At 33.4% G+C, this 16,691-nt stretch overlaps 3 protein-coding genes and 1 long non-coding RNA gene across 6 annotated transcripts in view; 1 reads left to right on the top strand and 3 right to left on the bottom strand.

Moving 5' to 3' along the window:
- The window catches only part of LOC125664663 (uncharacterized), a 91,264-nt gene that overhangs the window by 27,600 nt on the left and 46,973 nt on the right, over positions 1-16,691 (bottom strand). The gene's annotated exons all lie outside the window — the stretch shown is intronic.
- On the bottom strand, positions 2,174-3,670 carry LOC125664684 (uncharacterized). Its single transcript, XR_008796053.1, has 2 exons — positions 3,122-3,670; positions 2,174-3,020 (listed from the first exon to the last, which is right to left on the bottom strand). It is a non-coding gene; the product is annotated as an uncharacterized LOC125664684 (long non-coding RNA).
- LOC130046971 (uncharacterized) lies at positions 9,713-12,253 on the top strand. The gene is made up of 3 exons (XM_056140881.1): positions 9,713-10,238; positions 10,676-10,826; positions 11,366-12,253. Exons 1-3 carry the CDS (start codon positions 9,956-9,958, stop codon positions 11,613-11,615), a joined length of 684 nt encoding a protein of 227 aa, XP_055996856.1. The 5' UTR covers positions 9,713-9,955; the 3' UTR covers positions 11,616-12,253.
- Positions 11,237-16,332, bottom strand: LOC125679141 (putative nuclease HARBI1). Of its 2 annotated transcripts, XM_056140876.1 has the most exons (3): positions 15,743-16,332; positions 14,116-14,421; positions 11,237-11,493 (listed from the first exon to the last, which is right to left on the bottom strand). In XM_056140876.1, exons 1-2 carry the CDS (start codon positions 16,309-16,311, stop codon positions 14,133-14,135), a joined length of 858 nt encoding a protein of 285 aa, XP_055996851.1. In that variant the 5' UTR covers positions 16,312-16,332; the 3' UTR covers positions 11,237-11,493; positions 14,116-14,132. The 2 variants fall into 2 exon arrangements, with proteins under 2 accessions (XP_055996851.1, XP_055996850.1); XM_056140875.1 differs by lacking the exon at positions 11,237-11,493 and having other exon boundaries at positions 13,430-14,421.

Genomic DNA, 16,691 nt, shown 5'->3' with positions numbered 1-16,691 from the left:
ATGTGCCTGGGAAGAGACCACCGATCTTCCGAAAGAAAACTAGAAAACTTTTCACTTACCGGCATGAGCGGGATTCGAACCCGCGCCGTTCGAGTATATCTTAAATAGATTTATAGCGATCTACCGGCATATCTAATCTCTTGATTCTGTTGGATGCCTAAGCCAACCAACGATTTGTGTTTTTGTTTTAATATCCAATATTCCATGCCAATTCTGGTAACTGACACACCGTATTCAGAAAGCGTGACGCCCTTCCTTGATTGTTACCTATGATCGATAATTAGTGGGGTGATAATTATAATTACAATGGCAAGGTTACCCAACCATGAAGCATGGACTTAGGGTGTGCCAAGTTATTTGGTACACACAAAAACCTTTTGTTTGAAGTATGAAAGATGTAATACCGAATCAACCCAATGTATTTTATAAATCCCGTATTCATTAGTTAAGTTTGCCTATGATATCCAAACTATTACTACCGCATTAATTTCATGGATTAAATTTGATTTTGAACGACTGGTTTTAAACTGATTATCGATTATTATTCATCATGATATAGGGCTCACGGTGGGTGTGACCGGTTGACAAGGGATTGCTTACTCTTCCTAGGCACCGGATCTCGTGTGTCCAGCGGTCCGTGTTTGTCCAACTCTCTATTTTGTATTGCTTACAGGAGTCATGAGATTGATTACTCTTCGTTATCTTCACATTTCATTCAATAACATTGATTTCTGTAAAACCCATTGTATAAAACTCCCATTCTTCCAGCATTTCAAATCACAAACTAGTTCTAATTACTACTCATCTGAAATTATCAGAATTGTATAGAACGGAACTTTTTGCAACATGCCATACACTGTACATCAGAGTAATGTTTGGTTTCTGGCAATCTTCCTTTATCCACTTCTGAATTGCGAGATGGCGATCAGTTATGATGGTCCCAATCTCCACATTGTTGTTCTTCATCCATTCAACAGTCCGCTTCAAACCTTTCTTCATGGCATTGCTGTTTTGCACTTCATTCCTCTACAGAAAACTAACGAAAAAATGATATATCCGGTACATTGATGTTTTTGCAACAACATACTATTATATCATTTTTATCTTTTTATCTATCAACAAACTGATAATTCTTTCATTCAAAGTACATATGTCATGCTCTGTATTTGAAATAAGTTCGGTCAAATTGATTGCTAGCAAATTGCATAAGTTGACACTAGCACTTTTGTATCATTAATGCACAAAATAAACAAACTGAATTCATGTCTTTAGTAGCGACTTAGATTTGACATGTATTTAGAACCAAGACTTGATACGACGGTTAATTTACCTTCACTAGCGTGGTGACAACACCATCTTCGAGGTCAATTATACTGTAAGATCCGAACTTGGTACAGCGATCAGATGAGTTGACACGGACGTAATCTACCAAGACATTTCTTTCTTCCAAAGCATAAACAGATTGTTCATTACAAATGTTTTCTTCATAGAATCTTTAGTAGCATATTTATGTATCACGCACATTCTCCCATACATGCTTATAAGGAAGGGGTTGGAAGAGAATACGTGATTTTCTCAAATTTTACAATCATTGAATATTACTTTTCCGTAATAAAGAATTTTCAAAGAAAAAATTGTATGATTTGGAATATGTTTTTTCTCTGAAGATGAAATGGACAACGGGATATGTCGGTGTAAAAAGGACTCATGATATGTCAAATTTTTATTTTGCAAATTCGACGAGAAATTGCAATCATATTTTACACAATTGTTGATAATAGTGCATTCATGAGAGAATGGGGGGTGTCATATAGTAGGAAGTTATCCTCTTGATCATCCTTAAGAGGAAATTGTTGGTAGGAGTTATGGGATTGATCACTGTTCATTATCTTCACTTTTCATTCATTCATTAAAGATATCTTTCTGAGGAGAAATTTAAACTGCATTTACCTTCTACCCTTGATGATATTTATACATGTATGTAATGGAAAGCATTATACATATTCTTCTAATTTTCGAATTCATTTACTTTTCCCAATATATGTATAGTGTACTGTAAATATTGGGTACAACGTATACTTCATAGGTTGTTCACTGCTTATGTCGTCTAATCTGTGATACATTTGTCTGTAAACAGCATTCAAAAAGGAAAGGAAATCAAATAAAAAATAGATAAGTGTATAATTCATTTAATATAGTAAACACACTAGATACTTTACACCAATCTACTTTGTGCAATAGGCATTTGAGGAGAGTCCCTCGAGCACACTCCCAAGTCCTTAGTGACTAGAACAGATACTAGACATTTAATTAATTCTTTCTAGAATTAAAACATTCATCATTCAAAAATACCAGCAACGTGGATTTAAATGAAAGTTAGTAAAATTGGTATAAATCATATACATGTTGCTTAAAAGTCCTCACAATGCAAGGAAAGAAATCATAAGTATTCATTCAATGTATACAAATGCACAAAAAATCGACCAATGGAATTTCTTTAAAAATATATGATTGAAACGATTTGAAACGACACTGAATAATGAAGTTGTATAACTCTGACTTCGTCTAATCATAAACTTTCTGGTCCTGATAGAGATAACTAGATGGTAAAATCAAATCCATTCGGGTGAACTACACTATAAGGTCTCGAGTTTTTTCCACTACGTTCGTCATTGGAGGGATGTCTTTTTTTAATATTTCCTCCATCAGAAGTGTCTGGGCTGCTTTCACTTTCTCCATCCACCAATACGTATGGATTACGTATTATGGTCGTACTGTACTGGTCTGCTGGAATATCCACTGATGTAAATTTAGGGAATATGATTCGACTGTAGTCATGTGTCATATGCTTTTCAAATTCTCTATTATATGTGTATTTCGTAATATCGATGTCACTGTATTGTCTATATTCATGTACATTGCTCGTGTAACGAATCAACTGAATGTTTTGTGACTTTTTCTGTGGGATTGACTTCATTTTCATGGCTTTGTCCACTTTATACTTTCCTTCTCTTCGTGTTCTTGAAAAATAGTTAGGAAAACGAACTTAACAAGTTGAAAATATTTGCGTGTGTTACAAAGCTATACTCCTAAGTATTCATTCTTAGATTTGCATACTTACCTATATAAGCAGATCATAAAACACATGATGAAACTTAGAATCAGCAAAGTCGTTATTGCAGGAACCATTAGTCTAACAAGCGGGCATGGTCCTTTGTTGTCTGTCGTAGTTTAGTCATTAATGGAGAAATTCATAGAAATCATAATCAATATAATAATGTAATCAAAATTTGATATAATATTTTATATCAGTCGAGGGGAAGCTTGGCTATAATGTTAGGGCTTCAGGATGTTTAGTCCTTTGTAAGATCGATTTTGTGATTACATTTTGTATATAGCATGAAGGGTACTTACATGTGTGTACCTCTCTTGTTTGTTCAACAATGATGAAGCGAACAAACATTCAAATCTTTGCATGGACTAATAGGGATGTCTTTTTTTCTAATTTGTCAAACCACATGCTAAACTTACTTTTACTTTTGGTTTCGATGCATCCGACGTACTGATTACAGGTTTCTGATTTAGTACAGTTGCAAACCTCTTTACACGATTTTCCGAAATATCCATTCACACATTGTTTATCGCAATTGTATCCGAAGAAACCAACACATTCTGTTTGCAAAAAACAAGTTGTAATCAAACACATGATAATTTGAAAACATTCACTTCATAACATTCAATAATTAGAAAATGTATTTTGTAACTGTCTTGTAAATTTCATTATGAATCCCAATCCATTGCTTCTGTGTAAATAACATGTATACATGGTTACCTAAACAACCATATGCAATTTTTATGAGATAAAAGAAGGAATATTCATTAGAATTGTCTTGTAAATTTCTCTGTACAATTCACTTAATTTTCTCTAGAGCACAGTTCAACAGATATCTGATTCTATGAAATGTGAATACAATACTAGTAGAATAAAGATAATAAATTTTGTTATATAAAAATTTGTTGTGGAAATGGACAAATTATTCAATGAAAGTGTATTTAATGATGAGCAAAAATGTATACATGGTGTCAAACACACGTGACTTTATTGAACTTGAGTAACTGGTTTTTTTTTCTTGGAATCTTACAGATAGTTGTATTTGATAATTAACACAATCATTATAATTTTCCTACAAAAACACTCTGTTGCCACACACCGGACTGTTTGATGTTAATCTACTGAACCACTTACCAGTGCATTTACCCTCTATTTTTCTGTAACCGGAACAACAATATTTTGTATTACTGTAAAAGATTAATATAAAGAAAGTTAACTTAAAATTGAAAGTGGGTGATTCATAGTGCAGAAACGCAGCAATATTTCTTTTCAACATTTATTTTTACAAAATTGCTACATACTTGATTATAGTTAAATCATACCAATTGATCATATTACTTTTTTGTATTCCTTGTGGAGGTTATGAGATTGATCACTATGCACTGTCTTCACTTTTTATTAAATAAAATCTGTTTGATATTAAGTTTATATGAAATACTTTATTAAGTTAACAGGGCGAAAACGCAGCCAGTGTATACCTTTATTTAGATATATCCATCGCAGGCGCATAAAATTAAAAAAAATTCCGGACGTTTGCAGACAGCTGTCAAATATCCTAACACGACTGTAGATATTTATGTAAAGCGGGAAATAAAACGTTAGTGTAAACAGTGCAATGTGACGTCAAAGTAACTTCGCTGTTATGAACAATAACAACACATACGAGGTATCAAACAATATACATCTCAAATTGAGTGTGTTCAGTATGACTGATTATGAACTGAGTAAAATTCAGGAATATAGTTTTTACTGTTATAAGGCCAAGATAAATTATATATGTGTTTCCGGTATTCCAAACCTACCTATATGTACCTTTTCGTTGCCGACCCTTAATATTTTATTAACGATATATATGAATAAAATAAAAATCCAGAATTTTTGCAACCGAAATATTTTCTTTTTGCATTCGAGTTCCTCCTATTTACAGAATGGTCAATACTTATATTTATCTATTTTGTTATACCTCTTGTAAGAAGATTCCAGTGACAGGAAAAGTACAACAACTATTATTGATTTTCAATATGTGTGAAAAATCATGAAACAATTAATCTTTTTCCTATTGCTTATGTTTTTACACAGGAAATACAAAGTTTTAAGTAGATGATAAACTATTTCGCGTTCGTAGCAGTTAGAAGTCACCTCGATAGCAATGTGTAATTCCGTAATGTTATCTGTGTGTTGGGAAAACTTAAATGTCTCATTCTGGAACACTAGTGAATGGAAAATGTGTGACGGTCGGCGACGTCTTGCATAAGTCTCTCGACTCGATGTGGTACATGTGTTACCATATCAGCTCACTCCACTCATAAATATCATAAATATGTAAAATAAGTTACACGATTGCAAGTAATATACATTCCCTGAGAATTATATTATAGAACTTTAATAGTTTTGCACGCTATTTTGATCTATAAAACTTTAATACTTTGATTTAGTTTTTTTTACTACTACAAATACATTTGATGCTTTGATATACAATTGATAATAGCTTTCTATAATACACAATAGTTAACTACAACTGATACAAGATGATATAGGTACATTTTTGGTTAAAGTCATTTTAGCAAGTATTGTTACCTTTAACAATCAGAAGGCTTTTAAAAAAAAGCAGAAGTAATACCAAAACAGAATAAGTCTCATATACAATGGTTCGACTACGGATAACTCCGTTTACTTGATCAAGATATAAGGCTCACGGCGGGTGTGACCGGTCGACAGGGGATGCCTACTCTTACTAGGCACCTGATCCTACCTCTGGAATATCTAGGGGTCCGTATTTTCCGAAATCCTTATTTTGTATTGCTTATACGAGTTATGAGATTGATCACTGTTCGTTATCTTCGCCTTTTATACTGTACCACAGTCACGACTGAGAGTCCAACCGAAGATGTTTTACACAAGTAGTGACTGTTCCTTCGCAAAGTCCGTGGTATTTAAGGAGAAAGTCACGAGTCTTTCGGTATGACCTTTAAAACGGAAGCCATGTGTCACAGTAGGTGTTGCCATGAAAAAGAATTCTCACTACTACATGTACGTCATGCATTGTTCAAAAACTTATGTTGCTTCACCTAAGCCTAGTGAAATGTTTTCATCACTAAACGTTATCTAATGAGACGTAAAACAAAAAATAAACCAGTTGAAAGAATTATTCTTATTTCACTTCTTACATTACATAAACCTTACTTTGAATCTCTTCTATAACATACTCCTTCTTTTTCACAAACAATCCATTTTATATAAAATACATGCAATATGACAATCTGCAGACAATCGACCATTTTGATAGCTATTCTGGAAATGTTGAAAATTTTGATAGGGTCCTATATTCGTAATTCAATTTTAATGGTTTCCTCATTAATAGTCACGACATACTTGACAACAGTAATCAAGTAATCATACATCGCAAAGAATAAAGTACGATGACTATCAAAATCTGCCCTCTAAAATACCTTAAACGAACAAGTTATGAAATAAAATTTTATAAGCACAACAAATACAATCAATTACTGGCTTGCCACTTTTAAAGCTCATAGATATAGACCATGGGCTAGTAAAGGTAATGGGGGACCCCTCTAGGGATTTTTGCAAACAGGTATTTTTTTGAAAGTACATAGTCTCTAGATTATAAATCAGGTTGTTTGACATTTCTACGTGGGAGCGTTTACGAGTTTTGTGGCAAAAAACATGAAATTTTTAAAAATGATAGCCAAAAACTGGAAAAACTCTTGAGATCTGATATAGATGTCACTGACATTTGCAAACAAGTATTTTGTGAATGAATGTAACCCTTTGTTTATATATAAAGTTGTTTGACATAAATATGTGAGAGCATTTACGAGTTTTGGGGCCAAAACATGATTTTTTCTTTAAAAATCGACGAAAAATAGAAAACTCATCCAGATCCCATATTGATGACATGGACATTTGAAAACAATTCTGAACACCTGTAACCCTTTAACTATAAATCAGATTGTAAACATTGAGACCTTTTCGATTTTGGGAGCAAAAACAAAAAAATTCTAAAAAAAAAAATAAAAAAAATAGCGGAAAACTGGAAAAAAGTCTTCACATCCGATATAGGTGTCATTGACATTTACAAACAAGTAGTATATGAACTTATGTAACCCTTTGATTGACAAGATGTTTGACATAAATAATTGGGGGCGTTTACGACTTCTGGGGCTAAAACATGATTTTTTTTTAAATTTAAAAATCGCCGAAATATGGAAAAGTTCTTCAGATCATATATAAATAATATGGACCTTTGAAAACAATTATTTTTTGAAAGTATGTAAACCCTTTAATTGTGAATAAGATGGTTTGACATTAATGCAAAGGAACCTTTTCAAGTTTTGGTGCAAACTCATGAAATTTGTAATTAAAGTATTGTTTAAAAATGGAAAAACTTCGACAGTCTTACAAACACAATATGGACATTTGCAAAAATGTTTTTTGCATTAAAGAACTCAAACCCTTGTTTATATTTCAAGATGTTTGACATTAAGGCGAGGTATATGACTTACTGAGTTATTTGTAAGAGATATTCTTGCATGCAATATTAATCCAGAATTTGTAATCGCATTGCAAATAGTAATTTTAAACTCTTGAGTCTGTCAGTAACTTCTACAACCGGCCGCGACAAACCTAAGTCGTTAAAACAGATAGTGACAGTTCCATCGCCAAACGCTCGGCATCAGGTGTGAATGTCACGAGTCATCGGATATGTTCCGTGTCGCAGTAGGTGTGGCATGCTAAAGGACCCTCACTGCCAAATGGCCGTAAGCGCCGAGTAAATGCCTAAATTTGAAGTCCTTCACCGGTCTTGGTGACGTCTCCATATGAGTGAAAAATTCTCGACTGGGACGTTAAGCAAGAAACATACAATCAATCAATCAATCTAGTGACATAACATGTTTAATAGTGTAATCAACTTCGTACTTCTCATCAGATGGTGCATAGTCATTTTAAACGTGAGGTGCTTAAGTAATACATGTATCCAATTGCCATCCATAGCTGAGACACATATGTCCTGAGAGTACGATTTGGCAAACCTGTTTGCCATTGAAAATAAGATGGGTTGTTTGACACGACTTGAGAGAGACATGCAATGAGATACTATATACACATGTATTCAGAGATGATGGAGAGGTGGTCATGGTACATGTAAGTTATTGCATGGTAATTTTGTGGCAGTCAGAAATTTGCCTTTTGATTATCATAGCAAATTCTTTGACTTGAAAGGGCTAACGCAAATGCAGACTCAATTCAGTAGCAACACATACAGATTATATAAGTTCGCCTTTGGAGTTTTTCGAAATTCAATTTTGCTAGCAAATTTTCTTTGTGTTTTTTATTTAGGTTTCAAGTTTTGCAATCACGGTTATATGAATCGGGATAAATGACAAGTATCTCTCTGAGCATTTTCATACTCCCAAGCATATAGTTCTACACGATATTTATCTCCTTATTTTCGGATAAAGTCAAATGCCTTTCCATATTGCTCAAGAGTTATATCAATTTTTGGTTATGATTTGTTTAGATCATTGGACTTAGTGTACGTTTTTCTACAGGTTGGATGCAAGGTGAAGATAACGAACAGTGATCAATCTCATAACTCTTATAAGCAATACAAAATAGATAGTTGGGCAAACACGGACCCCTGGACACACCAGAAGTGGGATCAGGTGCCTAGGCGGAGTAAGCATCCCCTGTTGACCGGTCACACCCGCCGTGAGCCCTATATCCTGATCAGGTAAACGGAGTTATCCGCATTCAAAATCAGTGTGCCAAGAACGACTTAACAATCGGTATGAAACACTTCAGACAGCATTTGACCCAATGCGAGGTTGTATTGACGAACTAGATCGTTTTAACGACCATTGAATTTGCGAAATGCTGACTTCAATCGAGACTGTTGAAACTCCTGTACCATCAACTTGTTTGTCAGTAGCTTGTCTCGATTTAAAAACTGACTATACGCAGAACAAGCTCTTGCATGTCGAATCAGTTGAGATATATAAACACCATATGCAGGTGATAATGGAATGTTGCTACATAAATATGGGAATTTGACGATGGAGAAATCATCCAGTTTGTCATACAGTTGAGTTGTCAGTTTGCCGTCAATGTCTACTTTCAATAAAATATCTAAGTATGAAGCAGAAGTGGACGACTCTGTGGTGTCCTTTATTTTGAGCTCACAGGGATATATCAAATCGACATATGAATGAAAGCTATTATTGTTAATAGACAAAACGTCGTCGACATATCTAAATGTCGAATTGAAGGCCACAGCGAGATATTTTTTCTTCTTGCGTACAAGTTTAGAAGTTTTTGAATAAATTCTGCTTCATATGAATATAGAAACAGGTCAGCTAACAAAGGAGCACAATTCACCAAAGACCACGAAGATATTGTCAATGATGAGGAACTCTAGCATATTTTTTATTTCAACTTCAGAGTACTTGTGCGTGGAATCAGAGTGGTGTTTAACAAAGTATGTTTTTGAATGACTGATCACTAGATATGAATATTTCCGTTTTCCGTTTTTGTTGAAGAAGCAACTGTCTATGATGCCAAAAAGCCTAGGCCGGGATTCATAAAGATTCTAAGAAAATTCTTAGATCTCATACTTAAGTAGTAAAAAAATTCTTAGCTAAGAAAAATACTTAAGTATTAATTCATAAAAATGTTAAGCATAATTCTTAACTAAGTTTCAATCTTAGAAAAATGAAACACTTAAGTAGAAATTCTATGGCAACGCGAACGATTTCCCGGAATTTTTACCGCACTCTCCAGCAAAAGAGGTAAAAAGTTGAGGATAGTGATGTCAACAACAACATCATGGAATCCAAGCAGACGAAAAGAAAGCCTAATTGGAATGCTGATGAAACGCTTGCCTTGGCTTCGTTAGTAGAAGAGAACAAGCATATCCTGAGGGGGAAATTAGGGCCCACTTTAACCTCCGAGATGAAGCACCGCACTTGGCAAAGTATTGCCGAAAGACTAGCCGCGATGGGGGTGGGTCCAGCTAGGACAGCGGTGGAAGTGGAGAAGAAGTGGCACAACGTCTTCTCCAAATCTAAATCTGAAATCTCAGATCACAGAAGAGTTGTGACTGGGACAGGTTGGTTATTATTGATAGAACTTGGATACTTAAACTGTCTATATATATAAATATGTGCGTGTGTACATGCACACTGTTGAACTTGCGTAAAGCTTTATTTAAATCTGTCAACATTGGTATATACCAAAGAAAAGCGGTCTTCTTATGCATCGAATTTGACTATAAATATCATTATGAAGTAGGTAAAGCACTTAGCAAACTGTTGCCTTATGACTTGACTACTTCCGTGCTTGTCTGAATATTGTTTACGTTTCCAAGGTGAGAAAAGGGGGATAACTCCAATGAAAATATTTTGAGGTGCCCCACAGGATATCAACATTACTATAAATGTACTAATCTTTAACAGTTTGGAACAATATTTACTACATGTATTTTCACTCACAGTAATTTACTATGGCATCTAGGAATATTCTTTATAGTATATGAATATATTTTAGGCGGGGGCCCACCACCAAAACCTCTCAGCGCAGTTGCCACAACAGTGTGTGGTGTGGTAGGAGAGGATAATGCTTGCCTCAGTGGGATTGATGGTGGGATTGACTCCTCTCTCTTGCAGATATTAAACATTGGAGAAGGGAGTCAACCAGTGTGAGTAAATACAAGAAAATTTGTCTACATATTCACTTATATTGTATTGTATGTAGTTATCTGTCATAATTCATCATCATCATTAATTATTATATGTACATGAATGCAGTGATTCATGCACTGTAAGGATAGATGAAATTACTTGAAATCTGTCATGATAGAATTGTTCTTTGTATCTTTGTAATTCCATTTATATGAATGGATTATTATTATTATCTTTTTATTAACATCTAAATAATTATAATAAAAAACAATTATTAAAATAATCATTAAATTCATCATATAATCAACCTCAGTCATGTTGTGTATATTCAAATGTTAGAATTTGGGGTAAATTAGCTTCAATTTTTTCAATGACAGAATTGTCTTTTCTGTATTAATTCGATTTGTATAGAATATGAACATCAACATAAAAAAGAATAACATTCATTGTAATAAACATTCAATGCAATCATATAATTTAATAATTCAAAAGAGCTGCAGAAGATATAGAAAGGAGAATACTAAGTAAGCATTTAATTAATCTCTTTTCATCACAGGGGAATCAATGTCTTTGAGGGACCTCCTGGTATGGATCCCCTCATTCTCAACTCTAGCCCTCTAGTCGCCGCATCTGTACAAGAGCCTTCACTACCATTAACATCCATGACTACAAGTTTGCAGGCCTCTGAAAATAGAAGCAGTCAGTCTGATTTGAAAAGGAGAATCGAGGAGCTAATTTGCAGGAAGTTGGAACTGGAAGTCCAGTATATGGAATTAAAGATAAAAAAACTAAAGCAAGAGGAATGAATTTTATTAGCTCACCTGAGCCGAAGGCTCAAGTGAGCTTTTCTGATCAAAATTTGTCCGTTGTATGTCGTCGTCGTAAACTTTTCACATTTTTCATCTTCCTCTCAAGAACCACTGGGCCAATTTCAACCAAACTTGCCACAAAGCATTCTTAGGTGAAGGGCTTTCAGGTTTGTTCAAATGAAGGGCCATGTCCCTTTCCAAGGGGAGACAATCACAAAAATGCAAAAATAGAGTGGGGTCATTTAAAAATCTTCTCAAGAACCATTGGGTCAGAAAAGCTGAAATTTTCATGAAAGCTTCCTGACATAGTGCAGATTTAAGTTTGTTCAAATCATGGCCCCCAGGGATTGGATGGGGCCACAATAAGGGATCAAAGTTTTACATACTAATATGTAGGATAAATCTTTAAAAATCTTCTCAAGAACCACTGAACTAGAAAAGCTGAGATTTACATGAAAGCTTCCTGACATAATGCAATGTGGCCCCTGGGCCTCTTGTTTATATTTAAAAGCATTTTAATTGATGTACTATATGTACATGTTCTTATCTCATCTGAGTGAAAGGTTCAAGTGACCTTTTAAATCTGATCAAACTCTGTCCATTGTCTGTTGGCACACAGTTGGGCCACATGAATAGATCATTTTTTTATACATGGGAAATATTTTGTAAATCTTTTCAAGAACAACAAGGCCATGGTTAGTAATATTAACAAGCAAGCAATCTATTGTAGTGCAGAATCATATAACAGCTGTAGGACCATCAAGGAACCTGGGTTTAAGGGTGGGCTAGAATCTATGATAAAATTTTACATAGAACATGGATATATTATAAACAAAGAATATTTTTTTTAAATCCTCTCCAGCAAGATCATTAAATTCAGTTGTCACCCTCTGGGGCTATAGGTATAAACTCTAATTTACCATACCATTTGTAATACCATTGATTATTAACTACATGTTTTCTTTCTTTCACATTAAATATACATGTAAATATGATGCCGTAACTGATAAAACATTTAGATTTCATACTATTATTGTATATGATATCTGAAAGACATAGAAATTCAGTATACTTTACCAGACATTGTTGTGTTTGTCATAATAGATATTAATAATTAATAAGTTAAGTTTTTTATGTTTCATATTTCAACATTAATAAGTAGATACTCAATAGATGGAATTAATGATATGTGTGTTAAAATTTTCACTTTCCATATAAAGTAGTTGTTGGCTTTTAACTTTTCACATTTTCATTTTCCTTACTAGAATGACTAGGCCAATTTCAACCAAAATTGGCACAATACATCCTTGGGCATTTTCCCCCTCAAGAACCCCATAGCTAAATTGCATGGTCAAAATGTAATACATTTGTAAGACAGTGTGGTGTTTTCCTAAGTAGATATATTATTTCATTACTATATGAAACATATTATTATTTAAAAAAGCTGTAATTTAAGTAGCTCATAAAGATTATCACATGCCTTTATTTTTAACCTGCTTTAATTTATGTATAATTTGATAATTTGTACATATCTCTAAGTTATTCATAGATTATAGAATCATTATGGTCATTAATCTCATCTATGTACATGTATATAATGTATTTGCTGAATATTCAGATGGTATGCATTTTGTATGATAGTGGATGACTAAGAGTAATGAAAATTTACATCAGTTTGAATGTACATTTAAAATATGAATTATCATGATAAATTAAAATTTAGTAGTTTAAAAATTTATGTGTGGATTTTGGAGTGTTCGATTAGTATTCAACTACAATGTATTTTCATATTTTTTTTTATAATTTCCTTCTGTGGATAAGTGGTCAATATATGGTAATATATGATTATTTGTATATAGATTAATATTTATTAAAGGTTCTGTGTCACACATAGGTATGCTTTGCATTGCATTGATTTGATATTTGTTATTATTTTATGTTTTTTGCATTCTGTTAAGCTTTTGAATATTCATATGAAGTTTATTCAGTCTATGATTTTTAAAGTAATAGTCGAGTAAGATAAATCTATTTATCAATTATATACCATATAATAAATCAGTAGCCAAATTTGAAGTTCATTTATAATCTATCATTTCTAAGCACTGTTAAAGTAAAGATGTTGATTGTAAATTGTGCTTGGCAAATGAGTTTTTGTTGTTGATTTTTTATCTTTTATATATGTATGTATGTATGTATGTATGTGTGTGTGTATGTTTGTTTGTAAATGTTATATATATGTTCAGAGCTGGAAAAAATATAAATTAACTCATGTGTTAAACATTGATTGGTGTTGTTGTTTAATGTATACCACCACAACCCACACAAGCATCATTACATCATTATTTAGATTCAAATTGGTTAAAATGGTATACCCCAAGGTCATAATGAGGTTTAAAAATTTATAGGGAAGTACATGTATATCTCATCATTTTCATTATTTTGTACTTTAATGATCCACTCTTCAACTTCTAGTTACATACATGCAGTCAATACATACACAACTCCCAATGCAACTCAAAAGTGAGTCTCTGCAAACTGTTGTCGGTATCTCAGACCATCATTGCCATTGTTGTTAAATATGTGTGGTACATGTACATTAACTTGTTGATCTTCACCATCATCTTCATGATCTTGTGGGCATGGAATGCATCGATCTTTGCAAATGTTATGCAAAATGGCACAGGACAAAATAACCTGACATGCCTTCTCAGGTGACAAGCGGATTTCACCATGTAGTACATGAAATCGCCTCTTCAGTTGTCCGATACCCCTTTCCACCACAGATCTTGTTTTCTTGTGAGCTCTATAAATCAGTATGGTAAAATCTGATTGGTTTGCTTATTTAAAAAAATTGGTTGTTGTACACATAATAAATCACATGAATACAACAATCAAGTTATATATGTTAATATTGATATCATTATGTGTAGAGAGAGAAGGGGGGGGGCATGTTTTAAGTATGACCAATTGTTATTTGAGATGCGAATTATCTTGGATGCGAATTACAAAAAAAAAACATTCAGAAGACTTCTATAGTAAATCCCCATTGTAGGCATTAATTGTTAATATTAAATTAAACAAAAACAAAAACAAAAAACAAAAAAAAAACACTGCCGGGAATGACAAAACTTTCATAAAAGCATGTTTCATATGAATTATTGTAGTAAAAAAAATCTTCCACCCGCCCCAATAGTCAATGCTCATCTATTTTCAAATTGTTAAAAAAGAAGAAGAAAAGAAAAGAAAATTCCCCACATCTCGTTATGCTATATATTTATATGTTTATATCGAAATAATATCTAAGTTTGAATTTTATGTTTAAAAAAATATTGGTTATCAATATATATTCTGGTACTGTGTTACCTGAGTATGTGATAGTCAGGTGCATGTGACATGTACCACCCTCCCCCTTTTATTTACAAAATAATTAATAATGTACCCTTTATTTACATGTCAGTGAAATAAAACAATCAAAGTAGATATATATTTTATTATTTTATAGATTACATGCAAGAAAAGGAATTTAAATTCTAAGAATTGCAATAATCAAAAAGAGCCAATTAAGCTGAAATTGCACAGTCTAAAGAATTGACAGCTGTTTACATCACATTTATGTGACATTATATTCTGAATTTGACGTTACCTAACTAATATTATCCATATCCATGATGCAGTGTCTGCATTTGATTTCAATTCATGAAAGTGCCAGTATATATATTTTATAATTTATATGTTGAAACACTTTTACATACTTATTTTGTCAATCCCACAAGTCCCCCCCCCCATTTTTTAAACAATACATGCAAGAAAGAGGAGAAAATTTACAATAAATGTAAATTGGAATAATAATACTAATACTACTAATAGTAATAAAACCAAATATTGAAGTGGTTTTTATTTAGTTTCATGTTTACACCCCTCCATTTGGAAACTGTTGGATCCACCCGATTGTTTCTCAAATAGGGGGCGCTAAGTTTCGAACTAATTTTACACCAATCAGAATTTGTTTATACCAAGAGGGAAATATGGATGTGAGAAAAGCAAAGACTCGTTTATCATGTTTATTTAGAATATTTAAAGGTGTGCATGTGTCTTGTGTATGAAAGAAGATTTTAAATCTTTACCTGTTGTAATTCAACTGCGATGGTTGGTTTGGTCTCAGAAAAGGAGTCAATAACCAACGTTTGGAGGGATATCCGCTGTCGCCAAGCAAATGTGTGTGAATGGGGATGTGATTATTTTCGAACAGGACTCTCAAACCACTTTCGTTAAGGATTCGGGAATCGTGAGTGGAGCCTGGCCATTTAGCAACAACATCAATGATTCTATACTTTGCATCAAAAACAACTTGTGTGTTAATACTGTGGTAGTTATGTCTATTGACGTATTCATTTTCATATTCGTGTGGTGCAATTATTTGAATGTGGGTACCATCGATGGCGCCTACTATCCCTGGGAAGCCCGCGATTGCGTGAAAAGACTCTTGGTTTCTTCTAATCTCTGCTGCGCTAGATGGAAATTGTACAAACCGACTGATCATAAGAGGGGAGGTAAGGCTTGCCAGTGTTACGGTAATGGCCCGTGAGACAGTTGGCTGAGAAACACCCATGTCATCGCCGTTGCACAGCTGCATTTTGCCCGTAGCTAGAAACCTCAAAGTAAGAAGAACTTTCTGAAGAGAGGATAATGCCATATTACGTCGAGAGCCACTAGATATTTGATCACGAATAAGTGATTCCACGAAAAGGATTCCACCTGAATCAAGCCGAAAACGTTCGATAAGTTCACGATCACTGTACTGCTGTAAACAGTCTTTTCTCTATCTAAAATTCCTTCTGTGAACTATGTTGGCAGCCATTTTATTTGTGAACTTAAGAAATTCTGAAAACTTAAGTCTGCTACAGACTACACTTACTTTTAAGAATTGTTTAAGAATTTTCTAAGAATTAAGTTGTTTTATGAATAAAACTTAAGATAAATACTCATTCTTAGCGTTACTTAAGTTTTATTTATTGATTTAAGAAATTTCTTATACTTAAGCATAACTTAAACATCTTTATGAATCCCGGCCCT

Source organism: Ostrea edulis, chromosome 6 (assembly GCF_947568905.1).
Source record: "Ostrea edulis chromosome 6, xbOstEdul1.1, whole genome shotgun sequence".
Taxonomy (NCBI): Eukaryota; Metazoa; Mollusca; class Bivalvia; order Ostreida; family Ostreidae; genus Ostrea; species Ostrea edulis.
Note: the sequence above shows the minus strand (reverse complement) of the source record. Positions and strands in the feature narration are given on the sequence as shown.